Source organism: Carassius gibelio, chromosome A7 (genome assembly GCF_023724105.1).
Source record: "Carassius gibelio isolate Cgi1373 ecotype wild population from Czech Republic chromosome A7, carGib1.2-hapl.c, whole genome shotgun sequence".
Classification (NCBI taxonomy): Eukaryota; Metazoa; Chordata; class Actinopteri; order Cypriniformes; family Cyprinidae; genus Carassius; species Carassius gibelio.
Window position 1 is genome coordinate 10,904,444 of NC_068377.1, and position 23,037 is coordinate 10,927,480.

Below are 23,037 nucleotides of genomic sequence, written 5' to 3' on the forward strand. Positions count from 1 at the left end.
CTCCGGGCCCGGACCCCTCCCCCAGGACAGCACGCCAAAATATGCCTACTATTCGCCTTCAGATTAGATGTAAGTGTGAACTCATGAAACTAGGCCCGTTGTTAAAAAATGTAGCTTGAATTGAAATATTTTTATACTTTTACACCTCTACAGATACAAGATGATTTTTACCTTAAAGAGTCACAAATGGGCATCACACACACACACAAATAGGATCAGTAATGGGAAAACACTCACAGGGGTTCCATCTGTCCACACAAAGCCAGAATTACTATTCAGCATACTGAAACCTATCCATGCCGGGTCTCCACTTATATACCTACAGAATAAAGACATGTTTACCACCATTATGAATCTCCTTGACTTACCCTACAAAAATCACCATTTTGCAAAACAAATAATAAAAATAATATCAGAACAAAACTTCCTAGGTATGTGCACTCACGGTAACTTGTTGATTTCTTGTTGAGAATGGAAGCTTGCCAAGTCACCACCGATGGCCTGACAGAAATCACGAGCCTGAAACCAAGATTTCTTCTCATCATTTTGCCTCTGGTATATCTAAAAAAGTAGAAATTAAGAGTGTTATTGCCTGGAAGACAGGAAGATTTTTTTTACTCTTAAGGTGCATGGTTAGTTGCAGCAACTAAGCATACTGAAGTAATTTTCTTAAAGTTGTAAAAAGATTCAGTGAAGCAATGGGGCATTGAAAGTTTAGGAGAGTTTACTTTTAAGAAAAAAAAAAAGAAAACTGGGATGGTATGTGGTAACTGATTTGATTTTCAAAGTTTATTCAATATTATCATTATAAATGGCGTGCTTACATCCTTTTTGTTTAATTCTAACAGACTAGCTTTCAGAAATTACACCTCTGAACACTGTAACCAGAATAAAAATAAATAAATATGTTTTACAGTGTTTGCTTAAAAACAAACTGTAATGAAAAGGTCATGATAATGTGTTTTTATCCAATGCTCTTGTCATAGCCGGTCAAAGAGGAAAACAGGGACATTCAAACAAACCGGCAAGTTTATTAATGCAACTGAGGAGAAGCTTCCATTATAGGAGAATCATAACTCAGGTGATCAACGGAAAAACGTACTTGGTTACGAATATAGCCTTGGTTCCCTGAGATACGGAACGAGTACTGTGTATGGGGAAAAGCTCCTTTTATCCTCGATACTGAAGCCTTTTTTCAATAACGCAGTGCAATTGCACTGCCATTGGTTTAATCTGTAAACTTTTTTAAACCAATGACAATGCTGCGTAGCAGCATCGTGGCACGGCATATAACGCAGTACTCATTCGGTATCTCAGGGAATGGAGGTTACGTTTGTAATCGAGTACGTTCCCTTTCAATACTTCACTAATACTGCATTATGAGGAACGAATTCAACCACGCCGTACCACGGTAGGGAACGACAGAACTTATCTTGAACACCTTGGGGTCGTGGGTGCGCAGAGGCGGCTGGACGAAAGGCTGCCTTAGTGATTTATGTAGGACACAACTGTCATGCTGTCCGACTGGACTAAGACGTGGCGCCCCTTCAGGATCACCTGAAAGGATTGAAGAGCTCATTCTACTGCCAGCATCTCGAGGCAGTTGATATGGAGATGGCTCTCCTCATGCAACCACGAGCCGAAGGCTGGTCTGACCTCGCACAGAGCACCCCAACCCAGGTTGAGTGCACCCACTCTGTTGAGTGCACTATCCTTCTGGAAACCACCTGTAGGGATACTCCACGGCTGAACCAAACAGGGTTCATCCAAGGCTCCAGGGTTGCTTAGACAGGCCTGGTTGACCCTGATGCGAAAGCGGTCATGCCGCCAAGCATGAGGTGGGACTCGAAGTTTCAGCCAGCATTGCAGGGGCCGCATTCATAGGAGGCCAAGCTGTGAAACTGGTGAGGCAGAAGCCATCAGCCCTAACATCCTCTTAAAAAAGTTCAGAGGGAAACAGGCTTTGTTCCTGATGGAGGCCGCAAGCTGCTGAAGTACCAGAGCACACTCTGGTAATATGACGAAAAACCACTCCCAGGAACGCTGGGGAGCAGTGAGCTCTTGGCAAAATTGACCCTGAGTCCTAGGCATTTTAAGAGGAATTCTAAGTGGCAAATCTGCAGTAGGATCTGCTTCAATGTCAACATTCTGAACTTCCGTTTCATGAGGGAGAGGTTCAGGAGCCTGAGATCTAAGATTGGTCTCCGACCTCTATCTTTTAGGGACAAGAACCCTCTCTTTTTTAAAATGTGAAATATTTATTGTGCTCGCCATAGTAACAGCGCTTTGCGTGGACGCAACAATGGTGGGCCGGGGTCGCATGGCAGGCAAGCGAGAGAGCTTCTGGGCTGGTCAGGCCGCGGCAGGCCTTTGCCCCTTAATCTTTCTTTCCCAACGATCAGGATGATTTAGAGGGCGTCAGGTCCACCACAATCCTTTGCCGGGGGCCCTGATATCTAGGCGGTTTAGTGTGCTTAGCGGGGCGAGCTGGGTGCTGCTCCTTGGGGGGTGGGGGGGGGGGGGGTAGAACATGATTGCTCTGGTGCTGAGATGGCGCAGCCCTGGGGCGACTTGGGCAGGAAGTCTCGCATGCGTTATTGAAAAAAGGCTTCAGTATCGAGAAAAAAAAGTAGCTTTTCCCCGTACACAGTATGAGTGAAGTGTTGAAGGGGAACTGTCTTATCTGAGCTAAAACTTCTAGCCCTTCTATAGATAGCAGAGTATTCCAGAATCAACAGGCTGACAGGTGGGCAAGGGTTCAAAGAAAAGCTTGTAACCATGAGACCCACCATCGAGTGACTTGGGTGAGTGTGTTTTTGAAAGGTGTGGTAAGTGGATATAGGTGTCTGTGATTAATAATCGGGTGATTGTGAACGGGTGTAGGAAGCTGGTTTGGCCGGGGAGGCAGGTGATTCTGTGATAGTACTTATTATGACAGATGTCATATTTTAGAAATGCCTGTTATAAATATGTGCTTTCATTATGTTGGAAAATTTGTGGAAATGGAATGATTTCATTTCCATTTATCACGTTGGCTGGTCTATTTATGACATTTTAGTGATATACTGTACCATGTGCAAGCTTGTATTTATCATTCTATTATTCTTTTTAATGTTTTAGTGTAAACCAGCTCTAATATAAACCAATAATCGTAAGTGAGAGAACACATGAAGCAATGTCTTTTTATATTTCTTCATAAGAATTTTTAAGTGATTCGATTCATGTCATATAGACTACATTAGTTGAATCTAAATTTGCAACTGTTTTTTTAATTCACCTACTTTTACATTATACAATGGAAATTTAATGAACAATATACAATACAACATTTTATTCCTTATTTTTATGAATTATCTAAATAATGTATAAATCAGCCTATTAACGTGTCTATTAACCTATTAAGCCTATTAACAATAAATAATACACACATACTCACTGTATTTATTTGCAAATTATAATAGTAAAAAAAAAAAAACATCTTCATCATTTTCTCACTCTCATGTTGTTCCAAACCTGTATGCCTTTCTTTCATCTGTTAAACACAAACGGAGATATTAAACAGAATGTTAAACTAGCTACCATTCACTTACATTGATTTAATAAAAAAGTGAATGATGAGTAAGGACAGCATTCTGTCTAGCATATCCTGCTGGCCCAACGTTAAATAAAGTCACAAAGGTTAGGAAAAAACATCTCAGGGTTACATCTGTTCACTAAAAAGGGAACAAGACCCTGCGTCATGGTGTACTATGTGACTACATCAAATAAATGGCATGTGCAAACAACATGAACAAATTTATTTTGCATACATAACCCTAAAATACATTTCCTTCTGACACTATGTTGCATCACAGTGTTGCATTGTAAACTTTAATATTGACATCTGTGCCATTCTGAGTGGTGCCTGCCCCGCAAGGTTGTGTAAAGTAAATACAAACACAAAAATGTGATTGCAGGGATAAATCAACCAAGAAGGTGGTCCTTGTGATTCTGGTGTTGAATCCACACTAAACTTGCATATAACATTACACTACAAAACATAATGAATGGATGTTGAGAGGACCAGCCTGCTGCAGCACAAACATCTTGTAAAGGTGCACATATTGATTACACCTTTGAAGCACCCACACTCCAGGTACAGTAGAGTGGACTCTGATGGCAAGTTTTTTTTTCTTTCTTTTATTCTTTATTCCTTTCTTTATTTTATTGTATTATTATTATTATTTTAACAAGTCATTCATTTAAAGAAAAAATAAAAAGTGAAATCAGGTACCACACAGACCATGCAATTGACCTATCACTAAGCCCCTCCCATCGGATGCAGAAGAGCCAATGGAAGATGAGTACCAATTGCACAGGTACCAGAACTCTGTCATCTTTCGGTTTCAGCACAACAGAGACAGGTTAGAAGATCTGAAGCTCTCATTGGTTTGATGTTGTTTATGCTTCAAAAATGGAAAGAAAAACAGTGTGCCTGAGGTACTTGCAACACTGAATCCAGGTATCCTAAGAGGATGGGCAATACTCTAACCCTAACTCAAAGCAAAATTTCCCTAAGCATTCAACCTCAATCCCAGCGAATATGAAAACATAAGTTTTGGGTTGCCACACTTCCATTAAGTTACAGTTTTCATCTGTTCAAGCAGAACTTTATTGTCATCTTGTGCTTCAGTAATGTATCTCTAGCTATAAATAGCTAATGTTAAAGTTAGTGAGTCCATGCTAACATACCAACCTAAATAGCTAACTGTTCTCACAAACAAAAACACATAAACAAAAGTCTACATTTCAGTGCCTTTCCATATTAAACTACTTAAAAGTACACTGAAAAAAATTGCTGTAGTTTCTACAGCAAAATTTTTCAGAATTTTACTGTATAAACATTTTACAAGATGCAGCTGTAATTCGCAATGCATTATGGGTCAAATAAGGTTTTACAGTTGTTAACAGTATATTTCCACATCAACTGTAATTCATTTACAAGAAGCAGGTGTTTCCTACACTAACTTACTGTAGTGTGGCATTATGGGATTGCGCGCGCATCATTCAAATTCAGAAACCCAGCCGACTGGAGCAGCCCGAGAACGATTGAAGATAAGAGGCTTTATTCATAATTCCTGGTAAGTTCACTTAATTATACTTAAGAAATATAACCTTTTATATTTATTTAAGTTAATCTATAAGCAATTTCATGTCACAATAGCCTCCTATCCTGACATTTAGTGGCCTTGGTAACTTCTGTGCTGTAAACTGGCTATCATAGCATAGTTACGCCAAATGTTCTGGAATGTTTTGGAAGTAAAATGTTCTTATTGAGAGCATTTAAAAGTAGTGTTTACCTAATGCGAACGATTGTCATAGTAACTAAGGTTACTATCTATCTAAATAACTGACGAACAGCAACATTTGAAATTTCATTCGTTTATATGTGTTCAACCCCATATTGACTCGACGCCTTACTATAATAAATGAAAGACATATTTATATGCCCGACTGGACAAGTTAGCCTGATTTAAAAAAAAAGAAAGAAAAGAAAAGAAAAAAAGACTGAGGAAGCATCGAAACGCGAGAATGATTCTGATTATATTAACGTTTCATTCAACCTCAAAAAAGCTTAACAGCACACATAAACTCACAGAAAATACATGAGGTAAGTTAAATGTTCAACTGTTGAGTTTATTTATAACATATAAGAAGCATCACAAGTGAGCTGTTTTACTGAGTATCACGATTGCAAATACATAGTTCAATAAACAATTAGTTAACAAGTTACTTACTTTTTTAGACACAATATTAACTGTTGTTGTATTTCACCAACGAATATAGTTCCAAACAAAGACCAAAGCAAAACTATTTTGCTCATTCTCAAATCAAAACTCTCCAAACTTTAGCTGAATGATTCATCTTTTTTAACGGATCGGTTCAATGAATGACTCAGTTGATTCCTTCATTAAGTTATTTACTGCCACCTAATGGCGGATTAGTTTCAGGTTTAATAAGTAGCATTGCATTTTTCCAACATTTATTAATTGTATTTTCAAATTTCATATAATTTTGCACTGTTAATTATTTAATTTGATTGGTGGTACAGTTCTACAATGTAATATTACAATTTATAATTATAAATTATATAATTTATAATAGTTTGTATATTCTAATATATATGCCTTTTGGGGTGTTCATTTTGGTCTCATTTACAGTACATAATGCTTTAAAGAAATAACAAGATTATTTTTTTTTAATGTATTTTAGGTGCAAAGAATAGCAGCTGATGTGGAGAAATGTTCGATGCTTCAAGACTCTGAAGCTGATTTTATTAGGTAATATATTAATTATTTAAATAATTTGATAAACTTGTAATGTAATTTAGATTACATTTTATATTGGAATACTGCATTGTAGGTTACATTATTGCTTATATTTATTCATTTCAGGTCCACCCAGTGGCTTTTGACTATATGAGGGTCGGATGGTTGTGAATTCATACCTCAAAATTGTGCGTCCCGGGAGCAGGCATCTTTTGCACACATTAATTTTTTCAAAGGTAACAAGTTTTACTTAAGTAATTTCATTCGCGAAAAAGTATACTTATTCAAAATGAAATGTAGTCATTCATCACTGTTAACTGTTAATGTCGTTCCAAACCCGTAAAAGCTATGTTCATCTTCGGAACACAATTTTAGACATTTCAGATGAGAACCGGGAGGCTTGCGTCTGTCCCACTGACAGCCAAACAATTAACAATGTCTAAACCCAGAGAAGTATGAAAAGTATTGTCAGAATAGTCCATCTGCCATCAGTGGTTCAACTGTAATTTTACGAAGCTACAAGAATAATTTTTTTTATGCAAAGAGAACAAAAATAACAACTTTATTCAACAAAGTCATTATCATAGCTGTTTTTGTTCAAATCAAAGTGTTAAGAAAGTGTGTCCATGTGACCCAGCTGACACAGAACAGGCTATGTAGTGTGTGTCCAACAGATACTCTCCAAAAATGGCACTACACTGACACAGAGGAGGCTAATTGTTGAATAAATAGTTATTTTTGTTTTCTTTGCATACAAAAAGTATTGTCGTCGCTTCATAACGTTAAGGTTGAACCATTGATGGACTATTCTGATGATGTCTTTCATGCTTTTCTGGGCCTTGACAGTGGTATTCACTGGAGAGTACAATTATTTTCTACTTAACTGTAATTGAGATATTTGTAATTTATATCAACTAATACTGGGAGATTATGATTTCATTTTTTTTTATTATCCCTTACCTCCAGGTATTTCAATGAAGGGGCTCACTATAGCTTTATTATTTATTAAGCTTCTAGAAACTCCCAAATGCTTGCTGTCCAACATTGCATACTCCTGGATGAGGCATGCGTAGTAAAAAAAGTTGAAAAAGGCCCAAGTCATCAGTCATAAATGCCAGAATATGAAATGAGTTATTAGTTAAATTAGTTAAATGTTTTAATTTTTGCATATTTTCTAGTATAAGTGCATTGTGCTTACATTTATTTGTGCATTCAATTACAAATAAAAATGCATATAATCTTGTGCCTTATTTAGTAATCTGGAATTGCTGAATATATTTTAGTTATGCATTTGAGAGATGTTCTTGTGTCATGCGTACATGCAGTTTGCAGTTTTAATCGCCTTTTTGGTGATTTCATGACTTAGCTGACGACAGAACGAGTTGTTCTACTGAAGCTCATTTGGCTGCTGTAGCTTTTCCGCACTCATTTAACTGGCAACTGATGCTGAGTTGAAGCTGAATTTTTGTTTTTTTTTTGTTTGATGTGGTCATAGCCTAAAGAGATATGGTGGTTATCAATATATATTATTAATATAGTAAAAAACAAAATCTATTGTTTTTAGCTATAAAAATAATATGACTAAGGCTCCTGATTTGAATTTATTTATCAATGGGTTGCCAGTGGAACAAGTAACAAATGTTAAGTTGTTGGGTGTGATACTTGACAATATGTTGTCCTGGTCCAAACATATAAATTATATAGTAAGTATTATGGGAAAAGGCACGGAGACCCTCTGGTCCCACTTTGTCAAAAAAAAAAAAAGAAAAAGAAAAACTATCTTGTGGCTTCAAGATACTAACTCGTGGCCTCAAGATATTAACTTGTGGCCTCAAGATACTAACTCATGGCCTCAAGTCACTATCTTGTGGCCTCAAGATACTAACTCATGGCCTCAAGATAGTGAAGTGTCGGACACATGGACCCTTTGTCATTAAACTGGACCCTGTACTGTAGTGAAATGTAATACTTTACATTCTGTGCAATATTCTCTGTTTTAATACTCAGTGTAATATAGTTTGCTGTAGTTCTGCTTCTATTTATTTACTAGTACTGTTCATCCCAATCAATTAAATTCTGTTAATACAGTAATGTAAATCTTGTAGGCTGCATATCCATAGTCCTTTATAATTCTTCTTCATATTTTATATGCGGGAGCAGATCGACCGACTCATGCCCATTGTCCGGGAGCACCTCATCAAGGCACAGGCTCAGAAGCGATACTACAGCCGGGCGGCCCAACCACGGGAGTTCCAGCGAGGAGACCATGTACTGGTTCTGGTTCCCACAGCCACCTGTAAATTCTTGGCCACCTGGCCGTACATCGTCACCAAAAAGGTCGGCCCCGTTACTTACCGTGTGTGGCAACCGGGGAAAAGGCAAGAGGACCAGCTCTACCACGTCAAAGCTCTACCATGACTCAGCTCTCTGCCTACACCAACTTGACTCCCGTGGTTGTTGATATGGATCCTCAACTCTTGGCCACCCAGAAGTCGGAGCTGCAACACCTGGTCAGTCAGTTTCCTGATGTGTTCTCCCCCCAGCCTGGGCGGACCCATGTCTTAGAGCACGACGTCCGCACACCACCGGGGACCATCGTCCGGCAGCAGCCCTACCGTGTCCCGGAGGCTCAGCGACACACCATCGAGGAAGAGGTACAGGAGATGCTATGGTTAGGGGTAACCATCACGCAGCCCTTGGTCCAGTCCCATCATCAAGGTTCCAAAGCCCGACGGCACCCTCCGCTTCTGTAACGACTTACACCGCCGTAACGAGGTCTTCAAGTTTGACTGCTACCCAATGCCCTGTGTCGATGAGTTGTTGCACCGAGCACCAAACCGCCTCACACCAATGCCCTTTCACCACCATACCCTTAATAAAATCCACCCTTCGGGGAACTTACCTGCATCCTCAAGTTGTGTCCTCCTTCACCCTGACACAACGTAATTAGAAGAAAATTGTAATATTTGATTGTCAATATGTAGATGTATATTTTGACTCCTGATACTGCAGAGATGTATAGTTTTGTAGATGTACATTTTAAGTGCTGCAATTGCTAAGATGTATAAATTTGTGATGTGATAAGTGAAATTGTACTTTGTTATTTATTTATTTTTTTTATAAGACTGCTTGTCTTGGATATATATATATATATATATATATATATATATATATATATATATATATATATATATATATATATATATATATATATATATATTAAATGCTTATATTCAACCTGGGAAACATTAGCTACAGGTGTGACTCAACCTCCTTGTCACATCACAATCTTTAGCTTTAAAATGTACAAATTGGACATGCATTGGTGTATATACAAATTATCATGTTTTTTGGGACTGTCCATTAAAGTCACTGTTTTTAAACTTTGTGTTTGAGGACTCTACAAGGTCTGATCAGCTGAAAAAAGACAGCATTATCAACCATTTAAATAAATCTGCAAAAAAATTAAGTAAAACAGTAAGATGATGGAGTTTAATAATTCTTACGTTATTGATATCAGGGCATGTTTTACCAAATCCTGGTCCTTATAATGATACTGCTTTGACTTTTAATGTTCCTTCTGATTTTAAATATAGATCAGGACAGGGAACGGACTACATAATCACATTTTGGGGAATGATAGCTTTCATTTGATATATAACTCATCTAGGTTTGGCAAGTTAGAGTGATATAAGGTTTACTAGTCTAGTTCCCTATCTGTCGTTCACTACGAGTTATGTCGAACGACATATGGGGTCTCACTTGGGAGGCCAATCATCTCTGAGTTTAAAGATAAAACACAAATGAAAATTGGCTAGTGGCTTTAACATACCTGAGCCACTCCCCGTGCCCACAGGTATAAATAGGGGACCGGTGCATCCACTCATTCAGATTTTTGCTTTGGAGCCGAGTGGTTGTATGAAAGCTGTTATACTACATAAAGCCATTCATCTGCTGTGTGTCGGGAAGCTGTTCTGGTTGGCAGTACGACACGGACAGCGGTGTCCCTTTCAGCGATTCCCCTGGGTGCTTTATCGGAGGCATATCGGAGATCTGGGAGACTGCTCTTCAGGAGGTGGCGGAGACATTTCCACTTCTTCCACTGGAGGAGGGCCTGGTGGAGAATCTTTTTGTTCCGCCACTGGTCCAATGGCCAGTGGTACCCACATTTTCAATAAAAGAGAAATTTCCCTTTCCTCTGAGTTGCAAGGCTCGTGGGTTGACAATAAGCGATGCACTGCCTCCTGTTTCCTACCCACGATGCCCCCTTTCGCCAGTGGCCAAGAGGTAGTGGTTCGGAGATGCAGTGCCTCTCCACGTATTGCTTTCTGGGCCATCCAACACAACTCCCCATCGCTGCACCACTGCCTGTATGTTGACTGTCCCTTTGGTGCCATTTGTACAGAGTTGGGAGGCATGACTTGCACTGCCCAACCCGTCACGCTGGCTCATTCGGATGATTCAACTCGTTTATGTGATTCAGTTCACCATGTGACCTCTCAAGTTCAATGACATTCTCGAGACTTCGGCGGCAGTCCGTGATGCCTCTGTCTTGTGCAAAGAGATTGCTGCCATCTTGTGCTGTGGTACTGGGCTGACGGCCATCTTGGGCTGTGACGCTGGCTCAGCAGCCGTGACGTGAACACTCCTGGGAATCTCTAGGATCTTGTTCAACATGGAGAAGTAATCCAAAAATGTCTCAGCGGCCATCTTGGGCAGTGGCGCTGGGCTGGCGGCCGTCTTGCCTCGTGGCATGGGCGTGGCGTGGCACTTTTGTTGTAAAGTGAAGGGAACTAAACATATCCTGTTGGTACATTATAACATTATTAGGCCAGCAGTTATTATTTCTAAATTTAATATAATGCAACTTATACCTGACTTAATTTTTTTTCCTCTCACAAACTCAGATTTATTTTTTTGCGTAAAAAAAAAACATGCAGCAAACGAAAATAGGTGATTAATCCGTTAAAATGAAACCTATACACTACTCATGTATTTTTTTTCTCTGACAAACTTTATTTTTTAGCGTGTTTAAAAAATAAAAAATAAATAAAAAAATCCAGCAAATGAAAATAGGCGATTAATCCATTAAAATGTGTTATTCTGGGTTAACAGTAATTATAATTACTTTATACTTCAGAACAGAGCATGTGCTCTGTAATAATCTAGGCTATTCCTACTGTTAGAATGAATGTTTTCCAGCCTTCCTAAATGTTGGACTCGTGATCAAAAAATTGTATGCTCCTCAATCTGATTTAGTGAAGTGAAATTGACATTAACACGAGACTCTTATCGGGCGATAAAAAAATATCACCGTTAATCTATTCTCAAAGTTGGGTTGGGAGCTGGGTCTGTACTAAGCAAGCTATGATGACTTTCACCTTGATATTTTATATAACCGACTGGCTGAGGCCAGCCTAAAAAAAATGCTCAGGACAGTTGACGGGCCACTGCTGTGCATCGTCACGAAAGCTTATCTTTTTCTCGTGTTGTTAAGCCTTACTGCTTGTCGATTTAAACATTAAAGCATCCAAAAACAAGACAAGGAAAAGCTGAACAGAGTAGCTGGTTACTCGCACGCTTGTGTTCGGTGCAGAGAGAGAGCCGCGTATCACGGACCGTGACACTGAACCGAGCTCTCTTCTGCGAAGTTCTCCTCGAAGTCCCTCCTGCACCTGAACGAACAAATATGAATTGCATTTTGAAGAAACAAAAAGATGTGAAAGAGCCCAATTCAGTACTCGCGGTGTTCTGGTGTTCAGGGCTCACGCAGAGAAAGGCGTCTCAAAACACTTGAACATCGAATTTGCTTATTTTTGCTCTTGTGCCGACAAATACCTATGAAATATGTATCCACCTTGGAAATTATGCTCGAAAAAACTGTCAGTTATTTCTTAAGTGAAAGTAAACAGTTGAAGAAAAAAATGGGATGTGTATTATATTGGATGTGTTCATTGTCTCTTAAAGTGACCGGGCCTAATTTAGCTACTGGCTGCTGTAATGTTAATCCAAGAAAATGAAAATGAAAATCACTCACTGCTCTTGACTACTTTGTAGTTTTAACAGTCAAAGCAAAAATTATTCAGACACCAGATATATTGGATATATATAGCAAAACTGTAATAATGTGAGAAATGTTCAGTGATGGGAATAACGGCGTTATAAATAACGGCGTTACTAACGGCATTACTTTTTCCAGTAACGAGTAATCTAATTGATTACTCTTCTCATCTTAATAACGCCGTTACCGTTACTGCCAAAAAATGCGGCGCGTTACTATAACTGATGATGAAGCTGTTTTTTTTTTTTTCATCAGACCAACTAGATCTCTGAGCGAGAGGCAAATACTTTTTTTTACTGTTCTTCCTTGGTTAGTGGGCAGAGCACGAGACAAGCGCATAAATGCTGACGATTGGCTGAGGTAGAGTAAAATTTCATTGTAAGCCAATCAGAGGTAGAGTTGGGCGGGTTTTCGAAAGCACGCATAGTAGTGATGGGAATTCGGCTCTTTTGACTCAGCTCACTGAAAAGAGCCGGCTCTTTGGCTCACAAACGGCTCTTTAAATGACTTTGACTATAATATTTCAATTTTTATTACATAATTATTTAATTTCTATAGGCTAAATTTGAAAAAATAGAGTTGGCTCTTCAGATATGCGAGCCAGCTCCCGAAGTTCAACTAAAAAAGCCGGCTCTTAGAGTCGGCTCATTCGCGAATCGCGAACGACTCATCAAAAGCTCATTCGCGAACGAGTCGATCCATCATCACTAACGCTCATTCGCGAACGACCCATCATCGGACAGGACAGGACACACAACGAACAACACAAGCCAGTCAGTCAACGAGAGACAGGTATGGCGACGAGCCCAAATAATCCAAAAGTAGCCTTCTCTAAATAGAAGTATATACATTACTTTTTCCTTCAAGAAATTAAAGAAACAATAAAAGGAAATATCAAAAGTTCCCAAAAATCTATCGTGTTATTTGCATTGATCCACTATATAAACATAATATCTACATACATGCCATTTGATTGGAGGCTAGTCTCACTTTGTCCCACAGCAACTTTTTTTTTTAGATGTGTGTACAATGTTTCATGTTTCTGTTAATAATGTATTGTATTAAGTGTCCATTTCATTATAATATTCAGATTTATCATAAATAATTGAACATGCACATGTATTTTAAGTTCCTTTAAAGAGGGGTAGAGGTGGGGTCACGTTTGAGCATTTAAAATTTAATTTTACTTGAAAGTAACGCAATAGTTACTTTCTTAAGTAACTAGTTACTTTAAAAATTTGTAACTGAGTTACTAATTTAGTTACTTTTTGGAAGAAGTAACTAGTAACTGTAACTAATTACTTTTTAAAAGTAACTTGCCCAACACTGGAAATGTTAAAGGTGTCTGAATAAATGTACCCTAGGTTTGATTTTATATTTAATTTTTACATTGAAGGCTATCCAGTGCTATTTTACATTTAATTATTTGGTTTCTGTACCTTGACACCTACAAACTTGAAAAAAACTTAAACATTGTGTAAATAGCACAAATAAATAAAAATAAACGAACATAAAAATTAAACCATTTCAAACAGGGCCCACTGATACAACCTTCACCGGGTCCCTGTTTCACACATACTCCGTCTGCAGTGCGTATGCAGTCTGTGTGCGTTACGTATGTGGTGCAGCACGGACTCGATGTGCTTTCACACAGGACGCGTTTGCTTTGCAGTTCGCTACTTGGTACGTAAACGACCGCTGCACTGCTGCAGACGCAACGCTACTGGAACGCAACTGGAATGCATTAACATGGGTGCGTAAAAAAATATGCAATGCATACACACTGCAGACGGAGTATGTGTGAAACAGGCGTACGGTTGTTTGCACCTTGTGCAATGTGGAATTAGTTTACAGCTTTTTCAAGCAGTTTGTGATGCATTTTGGAAACAGGAGATGTACATTTCTAATGCACCACCTAGCTTGATAAACCCCTTCTCAAAGACTTACTGTTTGTCAATTTTATTTGGGTAACACACATATTCTGAATGCCGTCGGCAGAATTCGAATGAGCCATTTTAATGTAGATTAATCTAGATTAATTTCAAGATCACAGTGAGATTAATCTAGATTAAAAAAATTAATCCGGACCGGACCGTTTCGGTACAGGGCTTTCGGTACGGTGCACATGTGTACCGAATGACCGAATGCAATATTTTGTGGGCGGAACATACACATTTTTGTGTTTCCAAATGAACATATTAAGCGGCGGAAGTCTCCGCGTTCAGCGCCAATCCCGCCCTTCAGCTGATTCTAATAAGGCCGGTGACACACTGGCTGCGTGGCGAGAGCATGGCGTTTCTGCTGCGTGTCAGTTGCATGACACCTGTTTCGCGTTTTCTGTGTCTTTACACACCAGAATGGTGCCTGACGCGGCGCTGGCACGCTGCTGCTACTGTAGGCGATGTAGAGGGAGGCCGCCGAAAGACCAGGCTCTCGTCACAATATCTATATTTTACGACAACAATATCTATATTTCATGTTGAGCATAAATATAAAGCCTACTGATAAAGGACACCGTCAACAGTATTGACGGCAAAATAGACTATGTTTGACAGGTGCAATATGCCAGTGTGTCACCAGCCTAAGGTTTTCAAAAGGCATCGCGAGTGTGAACATCACTACAACTAGGAAAAAAAACACGATTGTAATTCAAACGCAGCTCCCGTCGGCATTTAAACAGGCTTTACACTTTGGAAAAGTTATATATATATTTTTAAATATGAACAAAAAAATAAATAAAAATAAAATACTGTGGTAAGCATAACTTGATTTTTTTTTTTTTTACTTTTTTTTTAATTAATTTATTATTGTGTGTATTACACACATTTCTTTAGAAAGTTTTCTCATTTGCATGAATTTTCCACAAAATTATGCAATCTTAGAATATTTGGAGGGGAATAGCCCTTCTAATTATACCATTCTCCTTTCAGCCAGAAAAACACTGGGAGAATAAAATAAAATAAAATAAAATAAAATAAATAATCACAGATGTTGGTTTATGGTTTCCAATTTACCATTACAAACATTACAATGGTACAAGTAATTGATTACTGTAATTACTTTTCTCTTAAAAAAGTTTTCTTGAGATGACAGACACTTTGCCTTGAATGCAGATGAGAGTAGGTAGGCACAGTCATCCTCTAAACATATTTATGCCAGAGGAACAATCGTCTGGGTGAATTCCATGCTGATCCCACTAGCGCTCCACTATGCTGGCAGAAATACAAATACATCATGTTTCTGAGCTGGTGATGTGTTAATGAGATGAATGATGGATTCCATATACATTCCACTTCCAAAAAAAAAAAAAAGAAAAAAGAAAGAAAGTTGCATCTACAAAATATGATAGTGCTGTATAATTACAATAAAATATATTTTAAAAAATAATTTACATTAACTTAATAAACTCAATAAAATAATAAAATGCACTGATGCAACACTGGTGCAGATTCTTTTTTCATCATTTTGTAGAAGTATAGTTTAAAATCTTGCTGAATTTTCTATAGAAAAGGTATATAGCCATCTTGCTCTGACCAAAGTGAATTGAATGTAACTGAAGTTGTAATTATGTCTTGTCAACTTATAAATACAAACTTTGCAGGAGGATTGAATGCACCATTATTATGCCAGTGGTTAACATACATAGCCTTTAATATCCAGTAAATATATAAATATTATATTTCTGCCTCATACTTAATCAGAATCCCCATCAGCACTCCCTATTGTCTAAAAGTGAGTTTTAGGCTGAATATCATTTTAAATGTCTTAAAAGTTGGTGTAAGGTGGTAGCCTGATGTAAAAAAAAAAAAAAAAAAAAAAAGGAAATGAGATGAGATGATATGTGTAACTAAATAGACTCAGCCTATGTTTATGAAAACTCCTCAAGCCCCAGCTGGCCTACTTTCGAACTAATTATTTGCCCGGCCAAAACTCCTCTCCATTGGCTTCGAGGAGGCCTGATCAAGCCTAGACTATGTGGACATTCTAACTGCATTTTAATAAGCAACATCTTACAGTGAAAGATGTGTTATGATTGCTTTAAAAAATAAAAAATAAATACTGCCATACACGAGATAATAAGACAATATTGCACACCCTTTTTGGTGAGAATGAAAAACTGTCTTGTATTGCTCCCGCATTGCATCATGTAAATTGCATTTTTTGACAAAGAACTGCACAGATATAGATGTCACAACAATCTCTACATGAATGCACACACTTTGTCATCTGTTAGTGTGCTGCTGAGTGCAGCAGATTGAGGAAGATGATAAATAATGCAAACTCAGAATTGAGGAATCAAAGTAAAATATCAAAAAAAAAAAAAAAAAAAAAAACACGTAGCAGCAGCCTGCAACCATTTTCACAATATGAGTTTAAAGCCCCCTTAAAAGGTGTCTAATGATTCCTCTTGCCACCACATTTACATAACTGTCATACACAACTGCACTCATACCTGCTATTTAAAAAAATAATAATAAACTTAAAAAATATATACCTTCTATAAAAATAATAATAATAATAAAAAAACTTCACTAGAAGTCGGAGTAAAAACACATTTCTGACATGCTGACAGAAACAATGTTCCTGGGTTGACAAAGAATTGCATTTTTATTGTATAATTATTATTTATTGTATATTTACAGGTACCTTAATAAAGTAGAATTTAATTTATTTCAGTAATTCAACTAAAATTTTGAAACTAGTGTATTAAATAAATTCAATGCACACTGAATTAGTTTAAGTCTTTGGCTCTTTTAATTGTGATGATTTTGGCTCACATTTAACAAACACCCACCAATTCACTATCTCAACAAATAAGAATATGGTGACATGCCAATCAGTGAATCAACTCAAAACACCTGCAAATGTTTCCTGAGCTCTCAAAATGGTCTCTCAGTTCGGTTCACTAGGCTACACAATAAATGGGGAAGATTGCTGATCTGACAGTTGTCAAGAAGACAATCATTGACACCCTTCACAAGGAGGGTAAGCCACAAATATGTATTGCCAAAGAAGCTGGCTGTTCACAGAGTCCTGTATCCAAGCATGCTAGCAGAAAGTTGAGTGGAAGGAAAAAGTGTGGAAGAAAAAGATGCACAACCAACCAAGAGAACCACAGCCTTATGAGGGCTGTCAAGCAAAATCAATTTAAGAATTTGAGTGAACTTCACAAGGAACGAACTGAGGCTGGGGTCAAGGCATCAAGAGCCACCACACAAAGTTGTGTCAAGGAATTTGCTGGACCACAGACAACGTCAGAGTTGTATTACCTGGGCTAAGGAGAAGAATAACTGGACTGTTGCCCAGTGGACCAAAGTCCTCTTTTCAGATGAGAGCAAGTTTTGTATTTCATTTGGAAACCAAGGACCTAGAGTCTTGGGGGAGGGTGGAGAAGCTCATAGCACAAGTTGCTTGAAGTCCAGTGTTAAGTTTCCACAGTCTGCAAGGATTTGGGATGCAGTGTCATCTGCTGATCTTGGTCCATTGTGTTTTTTGAAAACCAAAGTCACTGCATCGGTTTACCAAGAAATTTAGGAGCACTTCTTACTTCCTTCTGCTGACCAGATTTTTGAAGATGCTGATTTCATTTTCCAGCAGGATTTGGCACCTGGCCACACTGTCAAAACCACCAAAAGTAGGTTAATTGACTATGGTATTGGTGTGCTTGACTGGTCAGAAAACTCACCAGACCTGAACCCCATAGAGAATCTACGGGGTATTGGCAAGAGGAAAATAAGAAACGAGACCAAAAAATCCAGATGAGCAGAAGGCCACTGTCAAAGAAACCTGTGCTTCCATACCACCTCTGCAGTGCCACAAACTGATCACCTCCATGCCAAGCCGAATTGAGGCAGTAATTAAAGCAAAAGCTACACACACACACACACACACATATGAATTTACATATATGTGTATGTAATTTTTTGACTACTGATTTATTTTATATAAAATGCACTAAGCAGATTATAAATAATGGACAGCATTTTTACTTGTATCAAAATCCAATAAAGTGTAGTAGCTAATTCTAGTTATCCCACCCTCTGGTATGAGTGTTATATGTCAGCAGTTCTCAATCCAAGTCCTCATGACCCCCTGTTCTGCACATTTTGTATGTCTGTGTTTGTTAACACACCTTATTCAGATAACATTTATGACATTGATTGACGGACTTGCGCTGCTCAACGTCTTCACACCCAAATATGTGTGACATCATATACCTTGGTAAATAAATACAATTTAAATTCATGTCTCGCACACTTCGACCCACTTTAAATCGAACATATACATTAACTTCGAACTGGAATCATCGCAGAATATCCTGTGATTTCCACTTCACAGGGCACTTATGCTAGAATAGAACAAACGTCTGAAGCAATAAGAGAGACAAAATGTCCAGAGCAGGGAGATGGGAGGACTGGAATTGATAACTGCTGTTACTGTATATGTCACTCTTTCAGGAATAAATGTATTTGTGCACATTTACCCGAACACAACTCCCTGGATCTTTTTTAATCCACTTAGCTGGACATCTGAGAGGCTGTGTAGTCGGGGGCATTTGTGTGGTAGTAACACCCTCTGCCATTTTTTTACAGATGTATTTCTGTTTACTATTACAGTCCAGTACATCCCATAATCCTGCTGAAGTTCCTGTTAACATTGCCACACATCCTCTGTGCCTTTCTAGAGGGCAAAAAGACAAAAGAACAAAAAATTTATTTGGATTTAGATAGATACAGTCATTTCATGTCAAACAATCAAAGCATAATAAATAATATTTCCATTTCAAAAATCTCAAAGTTTCATAAAAACTCTGATTATTAATGAACATACCTGGCATGCCAACATTAAAGTGTGTAAATGTGACTTTATGACTGTTACTCCACTGGAAGCGCTCAAGTCGTTCAGTATTACTTAGGCCAGTCCAGAAATACTTCTCAGGCCTAAGACCGACTAAGCTAATGAGAAAAGCATTCTCATACCTAATTAAAGACACAGCATTTAAATAATGTTATATAAGTAATTGCATACATATAGTAATTAAATGTGTATACTAAAGTAAACAAAGACAAAAATAATAATGCATCATATGAACAGAGCAGATACGTGAATCTTAAAGAATATCCTGGGCCATAATTCACATAAGAGAAAATAATAATAAATAAATAATAATAAACAAAAAACATATGGGAAAAGTTATCTTTTCATAAAGAAACTGAAAGCTTTTATTTATTCATTATTATAATTTGATTATTATTATTATTATTATTATTATTATTATTATTATTATTATTTGCGATTATTTGCATTGTGACATTTTCATTACAATTAAAGTAGTCTATACAGTAAAAAGTCATAATATAGGAAAACAGGAATAGGCCTATATTAAAACAAATTCAACAAAGAAAAAAAAGAAAATAATGTTCTGGACTACACAATAAATCATTGGCAACTGCATATGTATAAGGAATAGTAGTGTACAACAGGGCTAAAGGTGCATTCGGGTAAAATATCATAGATTTAATTCATTATATATCCCATTAATAATTTCCTGTAATTCACAAAGAATGTATATTTTCAAATGAAACAACCCATTTTAATTATTTATTTCCCCACAAAATGTGTTACTCAGTCAATGTTTCATAAAAAAAATATTATTAATTATAAAATTATTAATTATATTTTCTGCAGTCATACACTATGGGAGTAGCAAAACATTTTCTTTAAGGTGTACATTTAGTTCAGTTGTACCCTATATAATTACCAACAAATATCATCTCCATTACCTGTTGGCAACATCAACCAAATGAGCTCCTGTCTTCTCACATTTTACTTTGGCCTCATTAAAAGTCTTGCTTTCCATGGCAATAATATAACAGTAAGAGCCATACCTAACCCAACCCTATGGGAACCAGAAAGATATGACTTAATCACAATGACAATTCCTCATAAATCTAATACCATTAGAAATAAAGACTTATTGGGGATTTTTGAAACAATCTCAATTAAATTAAATAAACAACAATTAATGCATAGAAACAACATCAGTTAATGAAAGCAATATAAGATCATGTATAAAAAAAAAAAAAAAAACTGAAGAACATACCTGATTAATAAATGGATGGACAGATTAATTTATTTGTTAGTTGAATATGTTTTTGATATTTTAATTTCTCTCTCTCTCTCTCTCTCTCTCTCTTTCTCTCTCTCTCATATATTTATTTATTTTTTATTAAAGTTTAAAACATAGAGCTTAATCTACAGTAGACTCACAGGTAGGCATCCAGGGCTGATAACCTCTGGGGTGCCATCAGGTTTGCTAGATGATTTCTTTTTGCAGATGTAGCCATGCTCCGTCTCACACATATGGTCTGCCCATCTACCTTCCTATTACAGAGACAAACAAACAATAATCAAATAATAATAATTAATAAACAAATATATTACATGAATTTATAATATACATAAGTTCAACGGTGCATAGTTAATTATGTTTTTGGTGGATGCATTATGCAGAGGTTTATTTACAGTGTTATGTCACACTTCAAGATTATATAATTTTTTGGTTTTATTTTATGTCCTCTGTCTGTGTTTTCCTGGTTCCCATTTTCTCCCTCTAGTTAGTTTCTGTTGTTTCTAATGAATCCAACACCTGTTTCTGTTCTCTTTGATTGCTTTCCTTGTGTATTTCATAGGGTTGGGTATCAATTGGGTTTTATACGGTACCGGTGCCATTTTCTATACTTTTAAAACAGTCCCGGTGCCTAAACGGTGTCTGAACCGATACCTCTATAAAATAAATAAATAAATAAATAAATAAATAAAGCCTAAAAAGGATAACATTAAAGAACATAAAAAATATTTTAAATAAATCCATAGCATCCACACGCTCCTTGGATGCTCTCATTTCCCAAGCTTCCCAAGCTAATAAATGTATTTCACGATCTGGGTCATTAATTAATACAAAACCACACAAAATGTTTCTACTGTATCTCTGCAAATCACTCTGATATTTAATGCAAATGAGTGCTGTCTGTCAATGTATTTAATCAGTTCCGTGAATGTCTGTATGGTCATTCTTTATAAAGTAGCAACAATGTAATTTGAAAAGTACAGTCTTAGGCACATTGACCATAAAAAAGGGTTTTAAGCCAGTTATTTATATATTTTGCTGTAGTATGTCAGTAGGAAATGTCAGTTTACATTACCAAACATTCATTTTGCCATTAATTTTAATAATAATCTAGTGAGATTATTGAATGAACAAGCAGTCTGACAACAGACTACCTAAGACTAAGACACAGTAGTGTATGTATAAAGTACGTAAAATTAAATTAAGTATATTTAAATAATTGTAATTAAAGTATGTGTTCATATGTGTTAAGGACTAGATTGTCACTGGAGAAAACAGCTGTGATGTGATGAGCGGTGAACGAAGCGAAAACCTTACAGTAGATGAGAAACCGATTGCACCTTCGTGACCTTTCGTAAACTGTATTTATGACAAAGAACTGCACAGACACAGATATTCTAACAATCTATCGATAATAACACACCTTGTGTCCTCTGTTTCTGTTTGAGTCCGCTCACGCTGTACAGTTTGTGTACATTTTATGGAGCTAAATGCTATAGCCCCATTAAAAAAACCTAGCGACGCCCATGCTTCTTGCGTACATTTCGGGGAACCAAGACAAATATTTCAATCAATCACTCAGGCATTTAAGAGGCACCAAAATGAGGCATCTGTTTCGGTACCCAACCATAGTATTTTATTTAAAAACTTTACTTGACTGTAACCCTGTTCCCTGAAAAAAAATTGTAACAGTTATTTACTTCTTACTTAATGCCAGATGTTTTTGAATTAAAAAGGCTTGTTGAATTAGATTAATTGAAAAAATATGCATTCCATTATCCGTACTTGCATTTTAATGCATTGAAGTTTTAAGTCTTGCATGATTATGAGCTGAAATTCAACATGGTTGTATATTTAATCCATGAATATTCCAATTAAAAACATTTCAAACAGATTTTCATAATAAAAAAAATAAAAAATCCATATTCACCTTTCAGATTTCACTTCCAAAATATTCGATATAAAAATACGACCTATAATATTCAACAGGCAAGTTCAGTCCATTTTATTTCACTTTACAAATTCGCTTCCACAAATTCAGTGGTTCAAATTTGAAAGTAAATTCAACGTTTCACATCAGGGAACAGCAGGGAAATCGTTGCGCTCAATAGAGCTAATGAGAACATTCTTTGTTCGACCGGTTGTGAAGCACGTGTGTCAAACACGCCAAGAATTGGCTTAACCTCGGTAGGTGACGTCACATATTACACGCACCTGAAGGTTATAAATAGACGTGACACGAAACACCCTCAGGTTAATATTTGTCTGAAAGGACATCTGGGCACGTTAACAGTGCGGCATTGAGGCGCAGCATCTCTTTCCCGCTTTTTCAGGGAACAGGGTTACAGTCAAGTAACCCGAGACGTTCCCTTATCAAAAGCTACTCTCGATGCTGCGCTCAATAGCGCTAATGGGAACGAGAATACCAATGCCGCCACACTGTAAGTGTCTGGACCCCCAGGGTTGTGTAGTGTGTGCGCACAAACATCAAAGAGGTCTCAGACATGACTCTGAGATGTGGACTTAAGGACATGGGA

The 23,037-nt window shown here is 37.2% G+C and overlaps 1 protein-coding gene across 2 annotated transcripts in view; it reads right to left on the reverse strand.

Moving 5' to 3' along the window:
* Positions 1-23,037, reverse strand: part of mrc1a (mannose receptor, C type 1a) — a 179,961-nt gene that overhangs the window by 117,534 nt on the left and 39,390 nt on the right. For both annotated transcript variants that reach the window (XM_052603131.1, XM_052603130.1), the window contains exons 9-14: positions 20,641-20,754; positions 20,154-20,269; positions 19,201-19,349; positions 18,854-19,050; positions 446-561; positions 238-319 (exon numbers count right to left, since the gene is read on the reverse strand). In XM_052603131.1, coding sequence (XP_052459091.1) covers positions 238-319; positions 446-561; positions 18,854-19,050; positions 19,201-19,349; positions 20,154-20,269; positions 20,641-20,754 — 774 coding nt within the window. The remainder of the gene's footprint in view (positions 1-237; positions 320-445; positions 562-18,853; positions 19,051-19,200; positions 19,350-20,153; positions 20,270-20,640; positions 20,755-23,037) is intronic.